General features: G+C 36.5%; 3 protein-coding genes across 5 annotated transcripts; 2 read left to right on the top strand and 1 right to left on the bottom strand.

Annotated features, from left to right (window-relative positions):
• Positions 1–24: 24 nt before the first annotated feature.
• On the top strand, positions 25–13,868 carry ift88 (intraflagellar transport 88 homolog). 2 transcript variants are annotated; one of them, XM_046841898.1, is made up of 28 exons: positions 25–213; positions 668–765; positions 851–913; positions 1,102–1,161; positions 1,694–1,747; positions 1,846–1,909; positions 2,033–2,102; positions 2,231–2,321; positions 2,473–2,577; positions 2,671–2,773; positions 3,046–3,160; positions 3,277–3,508; positions 3,629–3,699; positions 4,559–4,645; positions 4,837–4,936; positions 5,418–5,504; positions 6,275–6,461; positions 6,687–6,795; positions 6,959–7,109; positions 7,207–7,322; positions 9,471–9,523; positions 9,620–9,685; positions 9,771–9,877; positions 10,278–10,338; positions 10,447–10,503; positions 10,904–10,921; positions 12,107–12,220; positions 13,542–13,868. In XM_046841898.1, exons 2-28 carry the CDS (start codon positions 682–684, stop codon positions 13,661–13,663), a joined length of 2,547 nt encoding a protein of 848 aa, XP_046697854.1. In that variant the 5' UTR covers positions 25–213; positions 668–681; the 3' UTR covers positions 13,664–13,868. The 2 variants fall into 2 exon arrangements, with proteins under 2 accessions (XP_046697854.1, XP_046697864.1); XM_046841908.1 differs by lacking the exons at positions 10,447–10,503; positions 10,904–10,921.
• Positions 13,869–14,004: 136 nt separating this feature from the next.
• Positions 14,005–15,230, top strand: il17d (interleukin 17d). Its single transcript, XM_046841964.1, has 2 exons — positions 14,005–14,631; positions 14,710–15,230. Exons 1-2 carry the CDS (start codon positions 14,351–14,353, stop codon positions 15,023–15,025), a joined length of 597 nt encoding a protein of 198 aa, XP_046697920.1. The 5' UTR covers positions 14,005–14,350; the 3' UTR covers positions 15,026–15,230.
• Positions 15,084–18,097, bottom strand: eef1akmt1 (EEF1A lysine methyltransferase 1). 2 transcript variants are annotated; one of them, XM_046841950.1, is made up of 5 exons: positions 17,692–18,097; positions 16,753–16,835; positions 16,530–16,654; positions 16,356–16,442; positions 15,084–16,251 (listed from the first exon to the last, which is right to left on the bottom strand). In XM_046841950.1, the coding sequence occupies exons 1-5, from the start codon at positions 17,839–17,841 to the stop codon at positions 16,124–16,126; spliced, it is 573 nt and encodes a 190-aa protein (XP_046697906.1). In that variant the 5' UTR covers positions 17,842–18,097; the 3' UTR covers positions 15,084–16,123. The 2 variants fall into 2 exon arrangements, with proteins under 2 accessions (XP_046697906.1, XP_046697896.1); XM_046841940.1 differs by having other exon boundaries at positions 16,356–16,654; positions 17,692–18,096.
• Between the last annotated feature and the right edge of the window lie 1,688 nt (positions 18,098–19,785).

Raw genomic sequence — 19,785 nt, 5'->3', positions numbered from 1 at the left:
GTTGTTGTTATTGTTTTTGCTGCTGCTGTTTCCACAGAAGTCACTAACGATGAGAGTGAAATACTGAAGATAAACGCGTCGCTAGAGCGCGTACTCACGCGCACGCGCACGCACGAACGCCGTATCCTAGCAACGACACTCCGCGTTCCCATGTTAGCTAGCATGCTTTGGGCATCGTAAGCTAATAAGCCGCACTGTTAACCAAAATTGCAGGTAAAACACATTAACACTATATATTCTCTTTTAAGTCTCTTTTAGCTGATGATAGATGATGATAGACCATGCTTGTTTAGTGTCAGCGTCTATCTAGTATGCTATCCGCTATCAAACTTAGCCTAGCAATTTCGCTAAGCTAATGTAGCTAACTATTATGATTATACAGGAGTCTCTATATACAATGACTATAGATAACTTGTGTGTTTTCGCTGTCAAATCTGACTCTAAATCGTCAAAACCTTTAAAAAAGTTACTTTCAGCGATATTTTACTGTTTGTTGAGACACAATTGTAGATATGCGTATATATTGTTGATAATACTCTTTTTGGTGCCTTATCTTGACTGTGTACTAAGTGCTGATGAATTTGGTTTTTATTAAACAGCTACCACACATTGACTCTGTCTCTGTTTCTTGCCTGTCTTCAGATTAATTGATTATCTTTTCTTGTAGAAAAAAAAACTGTGATGGAGAATGTTCACCTTGTGACCGAGGATGAAGATGATCTGTATTCAGGTTACAATGACTATAATCCCACATTCGACCCAGAGGTATGTGCAGCATTTCATATCCCTGTCTGCAGAGATCATAACATAAATACTTACTATATTGGTTTTTTTTATCTATCGTCTACAGGATTTGGACAATGATGTTGGCTTTCAGCAAGCTGTGAGGACGAGTCATGGCAGAAGACCACCTGTAAGATTCACTGTGTTCATCAACCACTTAAATACTACAGTTACAGATATTAAAACATTTCAATGATGCATCCAACAGTAACGATTTGCAATTAAAGATAATGTGAGATACAAAGCTAAATCTATATACTATCTATACAATATATCGATATTTATACATAAATAATTTATTACAATATTTTTTCTTAGATGACTGCAAAATTTCCTGGCACTGCTGTTGGAGGAAGACCGATAGAAATGTCTTTTGGTGTAAGTAACACAATAAAAACCTATATAAACAGATTCATTATAAACAGTAAAAGATGTTAGGCAATAGGCACTGTCACCTTTTGCAAGAAACAATATATGTTTTTAAAAAAAGGAAATGCAGTCAGAACAAGACTTCAAAAGATAAGAAAATGATTAGAATTGCTTACGTGTCAGGAAAAAATGCATTTAAAATCTATTTAACAAATGAATCGTGGAATTAGGGAATATTGTATAAGCAAGAGTGCTGTACTGAATATTGGCATGGCTGTGGTTTGCCCATATGCATGAGGCCGTAGGTTATTCCGATATTCAGTGCAACAGTCTGATTGCAAGTGTAAAATAGCTTTAATACAACAGTTATATAAACAAGAAATTAATATTGACTATTTGACATCTTAGAAACATTTTAGTCAAATATTTTGTTTACTTATTTCTCCGTCAATAAAAATAGTTTTTAAAGATGCTGCTGCACTACAGAGCAGTGTATATATATGAGCTGTTTTGTTATGGTCTTCATTTGTTGTTTTATTAGCTACGGACAAGTATGGGTTCTTCAACAGGAAGGCCTATGACTGGGGCAGTGCAGGTGAGCACATCGCACTAAAGTTATTTCATGTCATAAAATACTTTTGCACAAGTAGAAGGGCATACATTTACTGATAGTCTCTTTATTTTTTTTACAAGGATGGGGCTGCACGTCCCATGACTGCAGTGCGAGCAGCAGGATACTCATCCTCTTTGACTAGAGGTAATTGTGCAAATGCCACATTTTACTTCTTAAACTAATGTAATATTTAGTTTTGTCTATCTATCAGACATTCTATACATTTACTTGGTTCTGTTGTAGAATACAAGTGTTTCTGGTTTTCAGGATCCACATTTGATCCACTTGGACAATCAAGAGGGCCAGCTCCTCCATTAGAAGCAAAAAATGAAGACACGTGTGTTTCCTGTTTTGTTTTTTATCTTGCCCGATTCGTGAGATATTAGCATTTCATATGCAGTTTATATTATATTTATGTAACCCAAAGACTGACAAGCTTCTAAAACATTTCCATGTACAATCAAGGCCAGAGGAGAAGATTAAGATATTGGAAAAGAAGGTGAATGACTTGATTGAGGAGAGCTGTATGGCCCACGCAAATGGTGATCTACAGCTGGTAAGAAAATGCTAGCTTAATTAAGCTGAGTGAGATGTGCAAATCTAAAAAGTGCATGGACTAGACTTTTAAAATACTATGACAATGTGTTAACTTTTGTGATATGAACTCTTTGATGATCTGTCTATTTCTCTTTATGTCTTTTGTGCAGGCTCTAGAAAAGGCCAAAGAAGCTGGTAGAAAAGAAAGAGTGTTGCTGAGACAAAGAGAGCAAACTGGCACTGCAGAGCATATAAATCTGGACTTAACTTACTCAGTAAATACATTTGTATTAATCAAAGCCATTACTCAGTTATGTTGAAATGAATATAATTAAAGTTTGGTTTTTTTTTGTTCCTCTGCTGTTCAGGCACTGTTTAATTTGGCAAACCAGTATGCTAACAATGATATGAACACAGAAGCCCTGAACACATACCAGGTCATTGTGAAGAACAAGATGTTTAACAATGCAGGTGATGTTATGACTAGTGTTTTGACATGTAACTACTCATTTAACAATACAGAGCGTGAAATTGCTAAAGTGAGCAATCGCTAAGAAATAAAGTGCACTGCTGCGATTGTAGTGTCAGTAATGTTGTTGCTTACAGATAATGATGGCATTAATTTGTCATAGTTAATAGTTTATAAGAACAATAATTCTAAATACTTATTGCTATGTAATGAGAATTTTCAAAGTGGAAATCAGAAAAAATACTACAGAATATTTGTTCTTTTTCCTGTATAGGACGACTGAAAGTGAACATGGCTAATATTTACTTTAAACAGAAGAACTACCCCATGGCAATAAAATTTTATCGTATGGCTTTGGACCAAATCTCTAATGTGCACACAGAAATGAGGCAAGTTTCACAAAAGATCAGTCAATATGCATGCAATATCATGTAAGTTAATATGGTACTTTTTTCAAATGTAGTGTGACATCTGTTTGATGTCTGTTTGTTGCTGCTTCCAATAGGATCAAGATCATGCAGAACGTTGGTGTCGCATTCATACGCATGGGCCAGTACTCGGATGCCATAACCTCCTTTGAGCACATTATGAGTGAAAGTCCCAACATAAAGACAGGGTTTAACTTAATTCTATGCTATTATGCCATTGGAGACCGTAAAATGATGAAAAAATCATTCCAAAAGCTAATCTGTGTGCCCTTGGGCATTGATGAGGAAGACAAGTACATTCTTTCAAATGTGAGTTTAAAAGGAACATGGAGCCTATCTTGCAACGCATTTTAATTAGCACAAGCGTCATTCGTGGCCAGTAATTTTTTTCCTGATTAAATTGAACAGTGTGATTCCATTTGTTGTTAGGATGACCCCCATGCAAGCTTACTGATTGAAGCTATTAAAAATGATCAGCTTCGCCAAATGGAGAGAGAAAGGTACTGGGAAGGTTTTACAAATTATTCATTATAATATAATTTGTAATCAGTGGTGGACAAAGTAAGCAAGCCATGTAGTTCAGTTGAAGTAGTGGTACACTAGGTAAAACTTTAATCCAGTAAAAAGTGCTCCCTTTACACTTTTACTTGAGTAAAAGTACAAAAGTATTTGCCTTTAAATATACTTATGTATCCAAAGTACTATGAATTATTATGGCTATAATGTTCCTATTATAATTTTTGTTGCAAGACTCTTTGCTTAATCAACCTTTTAGCACAACAATCGATTAATAGAATGATATTAATTAGTGAAACACTGATTCATTTTGTTTAGAATTATCATGAGCACAGACCTTCTTTTCAACTACTTACAAAAAGTACGCAAATTTGTCCAAACAAGTTCAAAACAGAGTGTGCGCTTTACCCTGATTGGTGGCTTGCTGCGTGCTTGACCAGTAACATTTTTATCCACTCATAAATAAAAAGAAACGACTGATTTGGCAAAATGTAGTTGAGTAAAAAGTAGGATATTTGACTTTGAAATGTAGTGAAGTTAAAGAAAAGGCTCCACAAATGGAAATAATTCAATAAAGTACAGATACGGGGAAAAAGCTACTCAAGAACAGTAATGAATTACATTCACTTTGTGTGTCTGTCCATTATGATTTGTAATAAAACCATTTGATGGCATTCACTACATTAAAACTTTGGTATCATTAGAAAAGAACGCCAAACCAAAAATTGTTTTCCATAATAGTTTCAGACAGTATACATAACAGTATCTTCTTTAAGATAAAACTGCAGGTTGTTGTTATTTAAGGCTATTTTTTTCTGAAAGGAATTCTTTGCTTTATTGTAGAAAAGCTTTGGCTGAGAAGTACATCATGACTTCAGCAAAGCTTATTGCTCCAGCCATTGAGTCCACTTTTGCAGCTGGTTTTGACTGGTGAGTTTTCATTCTACAGATGAGTACAGGGCTGTGGAGAGATAATTGAAACGAACTTACTAGCTAAAAAAACTGATAATAACAACATATCAATAATTTATATGCAAACTAAATGTAATTAGACAAATCTTAATTATTGAGGGGGAATTTGTGATTATGCCTGAAAGTTGAACATAGTACTATGGTTTTAGGTGTGTAGATATGGTCAAGGGTTCGCTGTATGTGGAGCTGGCCAATGACCTAGAGATTAACAAGGCTATCACCTACCTGAGACAGAGGAACTTTAACCAGGTAAGGAAAGTTTTAATACAATTCTGCTATCTTGCTGTTGTTTATCCTGTTTGTGTGTAGTGAATGAATGAATATTACAAATTATCCCACAAGTCCGTTCTTTCCCCCTTTTTTTCCCCCAAACTTCATTGTCTGTCTCAATTTGTACATTCATATTCCACCTTTTTTCTGCTTTTGCATTTGCTTGCCTCTTGAGGCTGAGGTATGTGTGTCTGGTCACAGTTTGTGTCTTTGAATGGCTGAACTTTGTGGTGATAATTGTACCTCTCACTGCTCCTGTCATTCGTGCCAAATAAAATACAAGTGGAAACCTAAATCCAATGACATTTTTGTTTCTCAAATTCTCTCTCACTTTACAGTTAAGTTATAAAATATCTTTTTGAAGCCTTGTAACCTACTTCTACAGTTTTAGTAGAGTTTGACTGTTTGCAGTAAAAGCTTGTAGACAGGCTTTTCTAAATAGAACTTGGATGCTGTGCAGGCAGTGGAAACGCTGAAAGCCTTTGAGAAGAAAGACAGCCGGGTGAAGAGTGCTGCTGCTACCAACCTTTCCTTTCTCTACTTCCTGGTATGTAGATATGTAAAATCTAGATTTAGGTAATCTAATATTTTCCCTCATTATGGTGCAATATACAGTACCTTTTAAATAGGTCCACTGAATATAAAATATTTTACTGCTTGTTTTGCAGATGACTTGGAGTTTCATTTTGTAGAATCCATTCAGAAAGTGTCTTACCTTTTCACTTTAATTTCCCCTGTTTTGTTTAGTTGCAGCTTTACTCCAAAATGGATTAAGTTCATTTGATCGAATCAGTATGAATAACGAATTCTCAATAGCGTTTAACGATAACCCATGCGGAATAGTTTAGTTTAAAATCAATTTAAGAAAATTAACAATAATCTTCACATAATTATTCAGAACATTTGAATTTAATCAGTATTTTGCTAAAGCAATCTTGACATCCTCTTAGTATATCAGCTTTTACGTTTGATGAAAGAATTTAACTGGGTTCAAGTCCTAATTGAATCCACAAGAGAAGCCACTCCTGTCCTGTCTCGCTTGCATTTTAGCGTATTGTCATGTAGGAAGGAGAAACAAATCTCAAATCTCTATTTATTTATGTAAATCTGATATTATTTATATTTTATTTTGGTTTTTTTTTATAATTATTTAAATCAATTTGTGAATTTTAGTGAAGCCCTAATTATCCTTGTAATTTATAGAAGTCATTTTTTGAAGATTGTTTTTTTTTTCAATTAAAGAATCCAAAAGTGTTTGAAAACATATTGTATTATATAAAAAATAAGAAATAAATACTGCTGTTTTTATTCTAACAGGAGAAGGATTTTGATCAAGCTGATCGCTATGCTGAATTGGCCATGAATGCTGACCACTACAATCCTGCTGCCCTCATAAATAAAGGCAACACGGTGTTCGTGAAGCAGGACTATGAGAAAGCAGCTGAGTTTTATAAAGAAGCACTGCGGAACGACTCATCCTGCACAGAGGCTCTTTATAATTTAGGTATTTTAATACTGTTATTAGAAACCATACTGCATCAGCAGACTTTGCAAATTTTCTTTCATTTACCCCCCCCTCTTCTGATGGTTATACACTTTGGTATAAGATCCTTTTGAATTACAGCGCTAATAACATTTTTTTACAGTCGCATGCTTTGTTGTGCATCCATCTGTATTGGTAGATTTGTGTTGGCCAGTGCTTGATTTTGACCTTGCTTTTTTCCTATAGGGTTAACCTATAAAAAACTGGGGCGGCCTGAAGAAGCCCTCGACTGCTTCCTGAAACTCCACGCCATCCTTAGGAACAGCGCTCAAGTTATGTATCAGCTGGCCAACTTGTATCCTTGTTTAAGAACATAAATGATGTATTCCAAAAACACCTAATACCTAAGCATGAGGCTTCCATTAAAATATGTGGCACAATTTAATGTAGCACTGCAAGAATTTGTTGTATTAAAATAATTTTGTAAAAGCTGGTTAGTGCTCTTAAACAGCTTTTAGATATGAGATTTTGGAGGATCCTCACCAGGCTATTGAGTGGCTCATGCAGCTAATCAGTGTCACCCCCACTGACCCTCACGTCCTGGCCAAACTGGGAGAGCTATATGACAATGAAGGCGATAAGTCACAAGCCTTCCAGTACTATTATGAGGCAAGACTTATTTAACAAACCAATTGTTTAATGCATTAGATTTCTATTTTTCTGATGCATTATATTTCTTTATATCTAACTGTAGGTGTTTTCTTAGTCTTACAGATACTTTCCGTCAAACATTCAAGTCATCGAATGGTTGGGAGCGTATTATATTGACACACAGTTTTGTGAAAAGGCAATTCAGTATTTTGAAAGAGCAACACTCATCCAGTAAGTTATTATGTGCATTTTACTGAATATATATATATATATATATATATATATATATATATATATATATATATATATATATATATATACAGTACAGACCAAAAGTTTGGACACACCTTCTCATTCAAAGAGTTTTCTTTATTTTCATGACTATGAAAATTGTAGATTCACACTGAAGGCATCAAAACTATGAATTAACACATGTGGAATTATATACATAACAAAAAAGTGTGAAACAACTGAAATATGTCATATTCTAGGTTCTTCAAAGTAGCCACCTTTTGCTTCGATTACTGCTTTGCACACTCTTGGCATTCTCTTGATGAGCTTCAAGAGGTAGTCACCTGAAATGGTCTTCCAACAGTCTTGAAGGAGTTCCCCGAGAGATGCTTGGCACTTGTTGGTCCTTTTGCCTTCACTCTGCGGTCCAGCTCACCCCTAAACCATCTCAATTGGGTTCAGGTCGGGTGACTGTGGAGGCCAGGTCATCTGGCGCAGCACCCCATCACTCTCCTTCTTGGTCAAATAGCCATTTTCATAGTCATGAAAATAAAGAAAACTCTTTGAATGAGAAGGTGTGTCCAAACTTTTGGTCTGTACTGTGTATATATATATATATATATATATATATATATATATATATATATATATATATATATATATATATATATATAGTAGATCACTGTGTATATAGTACATCACATGCTGGATTAAATTTCCAGTCATTATTGTATAATTAACAAACTTTTTAAATCCCCAAATTTTAAATCCCAACATATTTATTTGCACTACAATACAGAAGATTATATTTTTGCATCTAATCTTTTGCAGTGTTACCTGTTAATATATATTGAATATTATACCTTTGTGTATTGTACTGTAATGTCTTTTGCTGCAGTAGACACAGTTTTCCCCATGGTTAACAATAACATCCATCCATCCATCCATCCATCCATCCATCCATCCATCCATCCCTATACACATCCATCCATCCCTCCATCCATCCCTATACACTTCTATCCATACCCATCAACCCTTAACAATAACATAGAACATTACTGAAAAATAAAATTACACTTTTGTTACTTATCAAACCTAAAAATGATAAATTACAGTTTTTCTCAGTTGCTTTGTAGCATTATTCAGATGAGTAATTTTCAAAACTACTTGTTTAACCTGCACATAATTTAATCACTTGTGAACACCATAAAAGCAATTCTTGTTCCTTTGATCAAATTGTGAATGCTTTTGTACATTCATTCAATTGATTGTGTACGATTGTCTGCTTTTCCTACATTTTCAGTTGTTTATGTTGATCAAAATATATTATACTAGTTTTACCTTTAGTCTTAATCCCCAAAACATCTCAGTCATTGAATGCAAATTGTCATCATCTGTCATGCTTAAATTTCTGTTAAACTTTTTTTTTGGTAAATGTTTCTTGAATTGATGAATTGTGCAGATGAATCTTGAATTTCATTCAAGAAGGTAAGTGAAGGGTATCTGATCAATGATCAACTGGTTCTCTAAAACAGGTCAAAGGTGAATCTTGTGATCCTTCATTTGTCAACAAAGCAAAACACAGAATTACAATTTCTGAAAATGGATGTGAATAACTAAGAAACGAACAGACACTATTACAGTACAGTAAAAGTGTGAATCCTGTTCGGTCTCTTAAAGTCAATATGCAATCAAATAAATACATTTGTGCTACTGAAATTCATAGATGCCATACAGAAGAAATTCAGCCTTGTGCATTTTCAGTCACTGTAATCCAAACCGTAGTTTACACCAGGAAATACTGAAATTGTGCAGAGTCATACCGACAACGTGACTAAACATTTTGACGATCTTGTTTACTGAACAATGACAAACGGACTTTTGTTCTGATGGGAATGACATTTTTATTGACACAAATACTTACTTTTAAGAAATGAACTAAGGATTTTGGGAAAAGTATAGAAATCCAATGTGTTGTTCTGTTTGTACACATTGTTTTCAGAATGCACTTACTGCTTTGCAAATATTAAGGATGATTCGAGAAACGCTGAGAAAAATTGTATTCAATAAGAATTTATCATAAATACTAAATGCTTTTTAAATCCTTTTATTTACTGATTGTTATTTATGTGTTCCTGTGTATTTCAGGCCAAATCATGTTGTATGGCAGTTGATGGTGGCTAGCTGTTACAGGAGAAGTGGTATGACAGTTGTGAAATAATTGTAAAGTTAAAATTACAAATATTCTCAGTATTTTTCCTTGAGTCATATATTGTTCCTTTTATCGTGTTATTCAGGAAATTATCAGAGAGCACTTGAGATCTATAAGGACATTCACCGCAAATTCCCTGAAAATGCAGAATGTAATTTGCACAATTATTTTCTGTTTTTTATTTACCTCTCAACATTGCAATCTTTCAGTTTTATGTGAGCCTTTGTGTTGGTTAGGTCTCCGATTCCTTGTGAGGTTGTGCACAGATATGGGATTAAAGGAAGTACAAGATTATGCTACCAAACTCAAAAAAGTGGAAAAGATGAAGGAGATCAGAGAACAGGTACAGTGTCTGAACCTTTTGTCAGAGGGTCATGCTTTAGTTTTGACTTGACAGAGAGAAATAAAGTCTAGAGAAAATGTAGTTGAATGAAAAACAGCTGTTTCCAAATCAACAACCGTTTTTTTGGATCAGTAAGCGTGTTCAAAGAAAGGAATTGTGTCCAGTGTCAGCTCCTTTCCTCTTGAACATTCTGTTCCCCTCTTTTTCTATGTCACGGCTTTGTTTTCAATGTACTGTGCTTGCTTTTGTATAGGAAAAGCTTTTGAGCATTTTTAGTTCCTTACTGGTATATTTGTCCTGCTCATTGTACATTTATGTCTTTGTATTAGTGTATTAGTCATGCTTCACATATTTTTCCTTTTTCCACTTTTATAGTAGTGTTTTTTTTTCTTCCTTGCAGAGGGTGAAGTCAGGGAGAGAGAACAGTGCTCGGGCCCGTAGAGAAGGAAGTGCCAGCAGTGGTAAATCGACTTTTCTTTTTTATCCACGTCAATTTATTTATTCCACAGTGTGAAATGTTTACCATTTATATTTTCTCAGATTTCTTTTTTATCTGCTGTCCAATGCAGTGAATCAAAAAGAGGGTAGTCCAAAGCCCATGCACATTCCCCCTAACAAAGTCAATGGTATAACTTTTACTTCATCATTGATATAGCTCCTTGAGGGCTTGAACTGAAATAGTGTTTTAGTTTTCAAATGAAAGAAGAAAACCTAGAGAAATAAATATTCACCCTTAGAATACACACCCTTGTTCTCCAGATCTGCAACTGTAGTCTCCATAGTATGTAAAAGTAGTTGAATCTAATACTAATATCCTTCAAAATATCATATTCTTATATATTATTGTAAAATCATTCCGTAATCCCCTGAGTGCTAATTTCCTTTTTGTCAGCTGAGAGAGATGTTTCCCTGTGTGGAAGTTTAAAGTCCTGTAGATGTCACTTTACATTTTTGTTTCATTGTGTAGTTTTTTCCCATATTTTTCCATTTTGAGTATGTAATTTTTGGCTCTTTATGTGACATCAGATTTGGATATCAATCCAGGTGAGCATTACATTCTGTTCACAGGACTTTAAGCAATGTAGTATTTTTATTCAGTCCAAAATGTTTTAGGAATAGATTCTAGAATGTTCTATTTTTTATTTTTTTATTAATGTTATTGCAAGTTGCTTTCGTTATGCCATTTTATAATGCATACGTTTGCATTATCTGTCCTAGTTAGCTGTGTATTACATGAACATTGTAATTGTAGCTTATTGTAAATTTAGTTACAATTATATTGAAACAGCAGCAAATCATTTTCTGTCCTGAGCCTTTGCTTGCCAAGCTTTTGTGGCCTCCCCTTTTCACACAAACACATAGTTATGTATGTATTTTTGCTCTGAGATGAATCACAGCTCTACACTGAAGTGTATTATGTGCTGTGCCGTAAAGGTTCTCACTCATTTGCATGGTACAATGCAAACAATAAACAAACACCCCCTATCCTGCCATCACTAATTTCCTGTGAAAGGCTTGAAGAAAACTAAACAACACCCTCCAAAACTTACAGACCTGTCCCGGTTAGCCTGGTCAATGTCTTATGGAAACGGCTGTAATTAACCGAATCATAAAACAAGATCCAGACATGATATGCAACATTACGTAAAATGAAAATATTGCAAAATGATGTATTGTGTCTACCCAGAAAATACTTTCATGTTTTTTTTAACCAAAGTTACAAATCAGATTCTTAATTGCTTTTGTTTAAACTGTTAATAATCATTCGTTTTCTTAGAATCACAGAAATAAAATCCAATAAACTAATGACTGAATTCCATTTGGTATGGATGGTTATGTAAACAATATAAAAAAAAAAAAAAAAAAAAAAGCCAGACTAAAGAGATAATGATTTTCCTTTTTTCTTTACTTTGTTTTATTACTTTGAGGACAATTAAAATTTCCACTGTTGTCTGGTTTTTGTTCTGAGGTTTGTTTTAGTACAACACAGCCAGGTTATGTATACAGTGGAATGGCATAGTTTGCCACGTGGTCTAGTGTAATTGCATTTCTCAAGAAATAGTTATGTCACGTTTAATGGGATGGTTGTTGTGGACGAGCATTGACGTGACAGAAAATTTTAATTATAGTTTTTTAATCCTGTCCCTTCCAATAGGTTCTTGAAAACTTTATTGATTTAGTTATTGTGCTTGTTTTCATGCTTTCAACGTCTCTGGGTGTGTTTGTTAGACAGTGGACAGAGCAGCCACGGTACAAGTGCCAAAGGGGAGCGGCTAGGTGTCAAGTTGAGGACACTTCCAGGGCCCCATGAACCTTATGAAGCAAGCACACCAGGGGACATAGGTGAGCAATAACATCTTTTGAACATAACATTAAGATTTTTAATTTACATTTTTTTCTCCAGACATCTCAAACAGCAACATCGTGGGAAAAATAAGTGGGACAAATATTGTACATATGTACATATTATTGACTAGTGGTGCATATTTACTGGAAGCTACCCTCTTGTACTTGCATTTATTTTTAAGATTTTGATCCTGCACTTCCTGAGTAATTTATTAGGAACACATTACTAATGCTGGGTAGGGCATCCCTCTGCTCTTAGAACAGCCTCATAAGATGTTGGAAACATTCCTTTTAGATTCCGATCCATGTTGACGTGATTGCATCACAAACTTCCTGCAGTTCTATTCAAATGGATTCAGATCCAGTAACTGGAAAAGATACTGAAAAAGATTAAACTCATTGTAATTGAAAATATTTTTGCATTGCGACATTTTCATACTGGAAGAAGCCAATAGAAGGTTGATATATCATGGCCATAAAGGTATGCATGTGGTCATACTCAATTAGGCTGTGCTATGATTTATTGATATTATTATATCGTGAATTGTTTTATTCAGGCGTTTCCATGTGTGCATAAGTACAAATCCATATTCATCAGCTATGTTTCTCCAGTCTTTAATTGTCCAGTTTTGGCAAATCGAAAAAAATCTAAATTCCTTGGCTTACAGGAAGTGTAGCCCGATGTGGTCTGCTGTTGTCCTGAGAAGCTTTTCTGCTCCACAGAATTTTACAGAGTGGTTATCTGAGTTACTTCATCAGTTCTGTCAGCTCAGTCCAGTCTAGCCATTCTCTATTGCAAGGTGGTTTGTCCTCTGAACTCTCGTTTACTGGATTCTCTGCTGCCACACGATTAACCGATTAGATGAGTGCATGAATAATAGGCTATAATAGATGAAAAGGTGTTCCTAATAAAGTGTTCAGTTAGTGTAATTCTAATACAAACTGATTATATCATAAAGATTTTTATGCCTATGCATATGCTGACCCAGTTCTAATGTAGAGGCCTGGTGGGTTAGTCATTCTTTAACCGAGTTTTCAGTAAGTGTCCATTATTCAGTCTTTACATTCAAAAGACTTACACTCTTTGTACACAGGAGTCTGTAAATTCTGTCAGGCTTGCATTCTTTTTCTAGCCCAGCTATAACACATTCCTTGTTACACCGTCACATTTTACAGATTAATGTTATCCTGTTAACATGTGTGTGCAAGCTTTTCATAGGATAGATGTGATATGGGCAACACCTCAGTATAATGCCAAAGCTATATTACTCTTTCTGAGAATGTACAAATAAACAGGCCACTGCGACCATATTTCCAGATGCTTCTTACGTCGACCCTTTGGGGCCACAAAAGGAAAGACCAAAGACTGCAGCAAAGAAACGCACAGAGGAAGACGAGTTTGCAGACGAAGAGCTGGGGGATGATTTACTGCCAGAATGATGGGCTATTTGTGTTGTATTTATTAAAGATTTGCAGTCATACATATGTAAGCATGTTGTAATTAGACATTTGTTTGAATTCTGTTTCTTTAAAAGGATAGGCTTGTTCCAGTTTACTGAACACACTGATTTTCCTAAAAAAAAAAAAAAAAAGTAATTTGTTATTTTTGTAACATGTGGAGCTAATAAATATAGCATTACATTTACAAGTTTGCCATTGTGGCATAGTTGTTTCCTTTACTCTTTTTTTTTTTTTTTGGTAATTTTTGCTTTATGTGGTTAAAATTAGTCTGAAACCAAAACTTTCGCGTTAGACACTAAGCATCTCAGTCTGACTCGAAGACCTTTTCTAGATCCTCTCCAAGAGAACTTGGCAGTGAGGAACCTGGTGACGCGACTGACACAAACTGACGGTAGTCTGGGAGTTTTCACGCAGCGATATGAGCGTTTGGAAAACAGATACTTTACACCATTCATTTTTCAGATAACGCACGTCAATTTGAGGATCTCGCGCTTTCTTTTTAAACACAACGATTGTCATAGCATTTGAGAAGAAACCACGGAGGCGCAAGAAACACCATCAGCAGAGAAAAAGCCACGAAGTTAAGAAATTAGATACATCACAGTGTAACTCCTTGGCGTTTTTTTACGCGTGCTTTTGGATCGGGGGAGTGTGTCTAAAGGAAACATGCACGGGGGCGATGTCGTGGTGGCGCTGCTCGTGACTGTGGCGAGCTGCGCGGCGCGCGGAGGGAAAGGGAATCGGAGAGTGTGTGCAGATCTTCCCGAGGAGATTCTGGAGCAGAGGTTCGGTCGCCTCTCTGTCGGAGTGCTCGGCGCTTTCCATCACACACTCCAACTCACAGCAGAACCTCAGAACCTGAGCTGCTCATCAGCAAGTCTCCTGCAGCCTGCAAAGAGATCGAGCATTCCGGTCAATCTGCTCAGTCTCTCACCATGGGCGTACAGGTAGCGTGCACTCACGAAGTATACTCATTATGATGAAATATCTGCATGCGTGCATTACGCTTTATTCTCTGCGTCCAGATTGAAACACGACCCAGCGCGCTATCCCCGCTTTATTCCTGAAGCCTACTGCTTGTGTAGGGGCTGCCTGACAGGGTCGGCCGGTGAGGAGAGTGAGGAGTACCGCAGTGTTCCGGTGTTCGTGCCCACCGCCGTGCTGCGCCGCTCGCGCTCGTGTGTCGGAGGCCGCCGCTCTTACACTGAGAGCTATGAGTCCATACCGGTGGGCTGCACGTGCGTACCTGCGCTGAAGCCCGAGAAGAGCGCGCGCAGGAGCAACCAGAGCACTCAGAGAGCCGTGCAACCCCCCAAGAAACGTAAAAATGTCTCAAACTGAAACGTTGTGACGCCTTTTTGTCACAACGCTAATGTTGATCAAAGTTTGTTTTTGCTTGTTTTTTTTTGTTTAAAGTTACAAAAACATTTATTATAATGCACCTTAAAGAGAAACATATGTGACTGCACTGTATTGGTGGCCCAAGACCTTGCATATTGTTTATTAAAATGACAGAATGTGTGTGTACATGCATGCATATGATTAAGCTGTTTTTGTATTATTATTATTGTTTATGCTAAGTGCAATAATATACCCCGATCAGGCATATGACCACTGAGAGGTGAAGTGAATACCACTGATTATCTCTTCACCATGGCACCTGTTAGTGGGTAGGATATATTAGGCAGCATGTAAACATTTTGTCACCAAAGTTGACTTGTTAGAACCAGGAAAAATGGGCAAGCGTAAGGATTTGAGTGAGTTTGACAAGGGCCAAATTGTGATGGCTAGACGACTTGGTCAGAGCATCTCCAAAACTGCAGCTCTTGTAGGATGTTCCCGGTCTGCAGTGGTCAATATCTATCAAAAGTGGTCCAAGGAAGGAACCGTGGTGAACCGGAGACAGGGTCATGGACGGCCGAGGCTTATTGATGCACGTGGGGAGCGAAGACTGGCCCGTGTGGTCCGATCCAACAGACGAGCTACAGTAGCTCAAATTTCTAAAATAGTTAATGCTGGTTCTGATAGAAAGGTGTCAGAATACACAGTGCATCGCAGTTTGTTGCGTATGGGGCTGCGTAGCCACAGACCAGTCAGGGTGCCCATGCTGACATAATGTTATGCCTGATCAGTGTAGAATGGCGTAGCTTTAAACGTTTCAGAGTAATGGGTTTAATTTTGCTTTTTTTCACTGCAATGCTGTATTTTCGTATTAATCAGCACAAATGTATTCAAAATCACACAGCCAAGATGATGTTGTTTATAATATGTACAATTAATGTTAATCTTGATTTAAAAAAAAAAGCTGGTCATGCATTAAACTATCACACAATGCAGGTATGATACTCCAGAGAAAAAAAAGATCCCATAATAAATGGACCGATTAAGATTTCTGAACTCTCAGCAGTCCTTAACAGGTTTAAAATTCCCACTCGAAGCCTAGAGAAGACCGGACTCATAGTTAACATAACACCTGAATTCATTGGCAAGGTTATGATTATGTTTGGGTAGATAACTGCATATCTTCACATCCATGAGTTTTCTTGCATGCTCTTCCATAATAGCACCTGCAAATACGACGAAAACAATGTTAATGTTAGAGACTGTAGTCAGACTGTAATTTGGGAGAGCTTTCTTTTGCTGAGGCTTTTTCAAGCTCTAATCCACCTACCTGTGCACAGCAGGATTTTACTCTTGGTGAGGTATTTAACTGTCACGGCCACCTTGCTCAGGCACTCCTCAGATAGGTATGGAGGGTCTGCAATTACAATGTCAAAGCTCTGTGGGAGGACATCTTCAGGCAAACACAGCGGATTGTTGTAGTCGTAGAAGATGAACTCATCACCGTATGCAGTGAATCGTCGGTCAAACTCAAGCAGCACAGCTGATACGCAGTGCGACCCATCTACGTTCTCAGATTCCAGCTGCTTCAGCTTCTGGTAGACACTGGGTGCACTGATGCACGCTATTCTGAAGGCCGAAATAAAAAGAACCGAGACATTAGTCAATGCCTCAGCATGACAACGATCAGAATTAGGCAAAGCAAACTGGTTTACAACTGCACATACCGCCCCTGTTTTCCTGCTTGCTGTATGGCTTCCTCGGCCAACCGTGTCGCTGTCTCATCACTGTACCAGAACTGGCTCATCCGCTGGATATATAAAACATAACATCATAACAAATTAGCCTGTTCCAGGACCTTATCACTTTCCTTGATGTTAAAATTGCAACACAGATCACTAACTACATTTATTTTGCACTTTGGAACCTCGTTTCTTCTCAAATTGATACAATTTTACTATAAACACCGTTATATCACATCGTCTCACTTCTGATTGGTCAGAAAATGTTGATTAACTGTATTACAGCAGCTCTGAGAGCATCTTTTGCCTGCAAGGTTGATCCTCATGTTCTCTTCAGTTTAAATTATTAATAAGGTGAATGCACACAGTTTATTTTTGATATGGCAACTTTTTGCGTGAGTTGACATTCATTTTGCCTTTATGGAAGGAGTCTCCAATGTCAGCCTTTTTAAGTCTTAATGCCAAAAAAAAAAAAAAAAAAAAGGTGAGCCTGGAGCAGGGATGACTGTTTATAGCTTATATCAAGTGTGATCAGGTCACGTTTTGCTTCAGTGCCACAACACTAAATATAAATGAAGAAAAAAAAAAAAAAAACGTAATTTTTCGAATACTAAAAAATTGCTGTTGTACTAGTGGGAAAAAACTTTTTTATATGTGCTATAATTGTTACTTTTACAACTTTTGAAGTGGCAACCAACCAATCACTGATAGATATTAATAATAATAATGTTAATAAGAAATATATAATATAAATAATATACACATTTTTTTTTTAAATATATGAATAAAATAAATAAATAAATATATGTAATATAAATATATTATCGATTTTTTTTTTATAAAATTGTTATTATTCTTCTAGAAAATAGGTCATGAATACCAGGTTGTCAGTGCCCATGTGAGCAGTGAAGCTCTTCCACTCACCCAGTCCTCCTTAATGGCCCCCACAGTGTAACTGTCTCTGTGTGCTGAGTCTCCTGCTTCATTCTCAGCATAAAACTCGTGCAGAGCCGCCAGAGCAGCATCTGAGAGCTGAGGTACATCATCATCTTCATCACTAGCACAGCCACTCATGATGAACCCTTCAATAAAAACTCAACAGACCTCCTTACACACTTCAGTGCAGCTCTTATTCAGCTCTAAACTCAACTCAACACTGATAACAATTTATTGATCTATTTCTAACATCACAAACGCGCAATATACTTTTTGTCCAATATAAATAAATATATTTGTATATATATTTAAGTCCCATACAAGTAAGTCTCACATGCTACCCTACAGGATTGTAGCCATGTTTGTAGCCTACACGCGTTTAGCATGTACGGCAGACGGTAAGGGACAAACCCGATCACCAACTCGTGTGAGAGTTTGTGATGCTCGCTAGTGCACAATTTTCCCCATACTAAATATGTCCATATTTACTAGCACCGAGGACACGAGCAGCATTGTCGTGGCCAATTAATAAATGTGTGTATATACATGACAGAAGTACATAATAAAGCAAAAGGTTTAAAAGGTTTGAAAGCATTATAGCAGCTTGCATGTCACTTTGTGTGTGTTTTATTTCTTCAATAAATTGACCAATTTGCTCATGGTAAAAAAACAAACAAAAAACCCCCACATTAATTCAATACATTATTTTAATGTTGACAGCCAAGTCAGACATGTACTCCAGCCACTAAAAAGTTACTAAATTATCGAATGAATCATTTTAAAAATACAAACATTCGTTTTTTTCCGACATATTCGATCCTCATGAGAACCCTAACCCTTTCCTTACGAGGACCACAAATCCCCGCACCAAAAAGAAAACCACATATTTTCATATATATGTGTATATTTCATAAAAAATATTAAATAAAACGTGTATAAAGTATATTACAGTGCAATTAGGAGTGAATGATGGGTGGTGGCAATACAGGCCACTGTCTAGTCAATATTAAAGAAATACATTTACATTTAGCAGACGTCCTTATCCAGAGCAATGTATAAAAAGGCTTTGAGTCTCTAGCAATGAGTAAATCTACACTGGTACACCAGTTTACAAACTTCATAGAAATATAACTCTTGAATTCTACAAATTAAACTTGGAAAGTGCTCATTTAAGTGTTTCGGGAAGAGGTAGGTCTTCAATCGTCGCTTGAAGATAGTCAGGGACTCCGCTGTACAGACATCTGGGGGAAGTTCATTCCACCACCTTGGTGCCAGAACAGAGAAGAGCCTTGAAGTGTACTTACCTCTTAATCTGAGAGAAGGTGGTACCAGTCGAGCAGTGCTGGAGGATCTCTGACAGCGTGGTGCAGTGTGAGATGTGATGAGGTCTCTGGTGCTTTTTTAGCCTGCTATCTAGTATAGTTATATAATACGGTTGATGTAATGATTGAGTCTTTTGACGTGAAAAAGAAAATTTATTCACATTGTATGACACAGTGTCTGTAAGCAGGCAAACATTTATCTGGCATACACCAACTATGTACAACATTAAAACCCCTGAGGGAAAATTTTGCAAGGGAACGGCCAATTCTTGGAAATGACATTTTGAAAGCAGGAAAAATAGCGAGAACTCTACCTTAAACAATGGCTTTATTGTGGATGTTGCTTTGAGATATACCACCTATCTAAACATTGTCACAGACCAGGCATTACCCTTCATAGCAGTGATCTATCCAGTGGCCAATTTCAGCATGATGTTCCCAGCAAAGAGCTGAAGGTGTTGTATGGCCTCCAAGTTCACAGATTTGTATTTCGATTGTACATGGGTAAAATGTGCTGGAATAAGTCTAATCGATCACAACTTACACAACTTTACTGATTTGCTACTAATGTCTTGGTTCTAGACACCACAGCACACCTTCAAAATGTCTTGTAGAGTTCATGCCCAGAAATATGAGCCATTTTGTTAAGCAGAATATTAGACTATTGGATTTAATGATTCTTTACGTAAAGATTTTACCTCTTTATTAAGCTACAAATCAATATATTCATCCTTTCAGATATGGCACATATTTAGTGAAA

Source organism: Silurus meridionalis, chromosome 3 (assembly GCF_014805685.1).
Source record: "Silurus meridionalis isolate SWU-2019-XX chromosome 3, ASM1480568v1, whole genome shotgun sequence".
Classification (NCBI taxonomy): domain Eukaryota; kingdom Metazoa; phylum Chordata; class Actinopteri; order Siluriformes; family Siluridae; genus Silurus; species Silurus meridionalis.
The sequence above is the reverse complement of the archived record's forward strand: the minus strand, read 5'-3'. Positions and strand labels throughout refer to the sequence as shown.

Bases quoted from the DNA above. Each gene is read 5' to 3' on its own strand.
- eef1akmt1 (XM_046841940.1), bottom strand. From the start codon at position 17,841: ATGAGTGGCTGTGCTAGTGATGAAGATGATGATGTACCTCAGCTCTCA. The intron at 16,655-16,752 runs GTATGTGCAGTT...TTCGGCCTTCAG, and splicing joins CAAGCAGGAAAACAGGGGCG to AATAGCGTGCATCAGTGCAC. The intron at 16,252-16,355 runs GTAGGTGGATTA...TCGTATTTGCAG, and splicing joins TAAAATCCTGCTGTGCACAG to GTGCTATTATGGAAGAGCAT.
- ift88 (XM_046841898.1), top strand. From the start codon at position 682: ATGGAGAATGTTCACCTTGTGACCGAGGATGAAGATGATCTGTATTCA. The intron at 6,462-6,686 runs GTATTTTAATAC...TTTTTCCTATAG, and splicing joins AGAGGCTCTTTATAATTTAG to GGTTAACCTATAAAAAACTG. The intron at 9,878-10,277 runs GTACAGTGTCTG...TCTTCCTTGCAG, and splicing joins TGAAGGAGATCAGAGAACAG to AGGGTGAAGTCAGGGAGAGA.
- il17d (XM_046841964.1), top strand. From the start codon at position 14,351: ATGCACGGGGGCGATGTCGTGGTGGCGCTGCTCGTGACTGTGGCGAGC. The intron at 14,632-14,709 runs GTAGCGTGCACT...CTCTGCGTCCAG, and splicing joins CTCTCACCATGGGCGTACAG to ATTGAAACACGACCCAGCGC.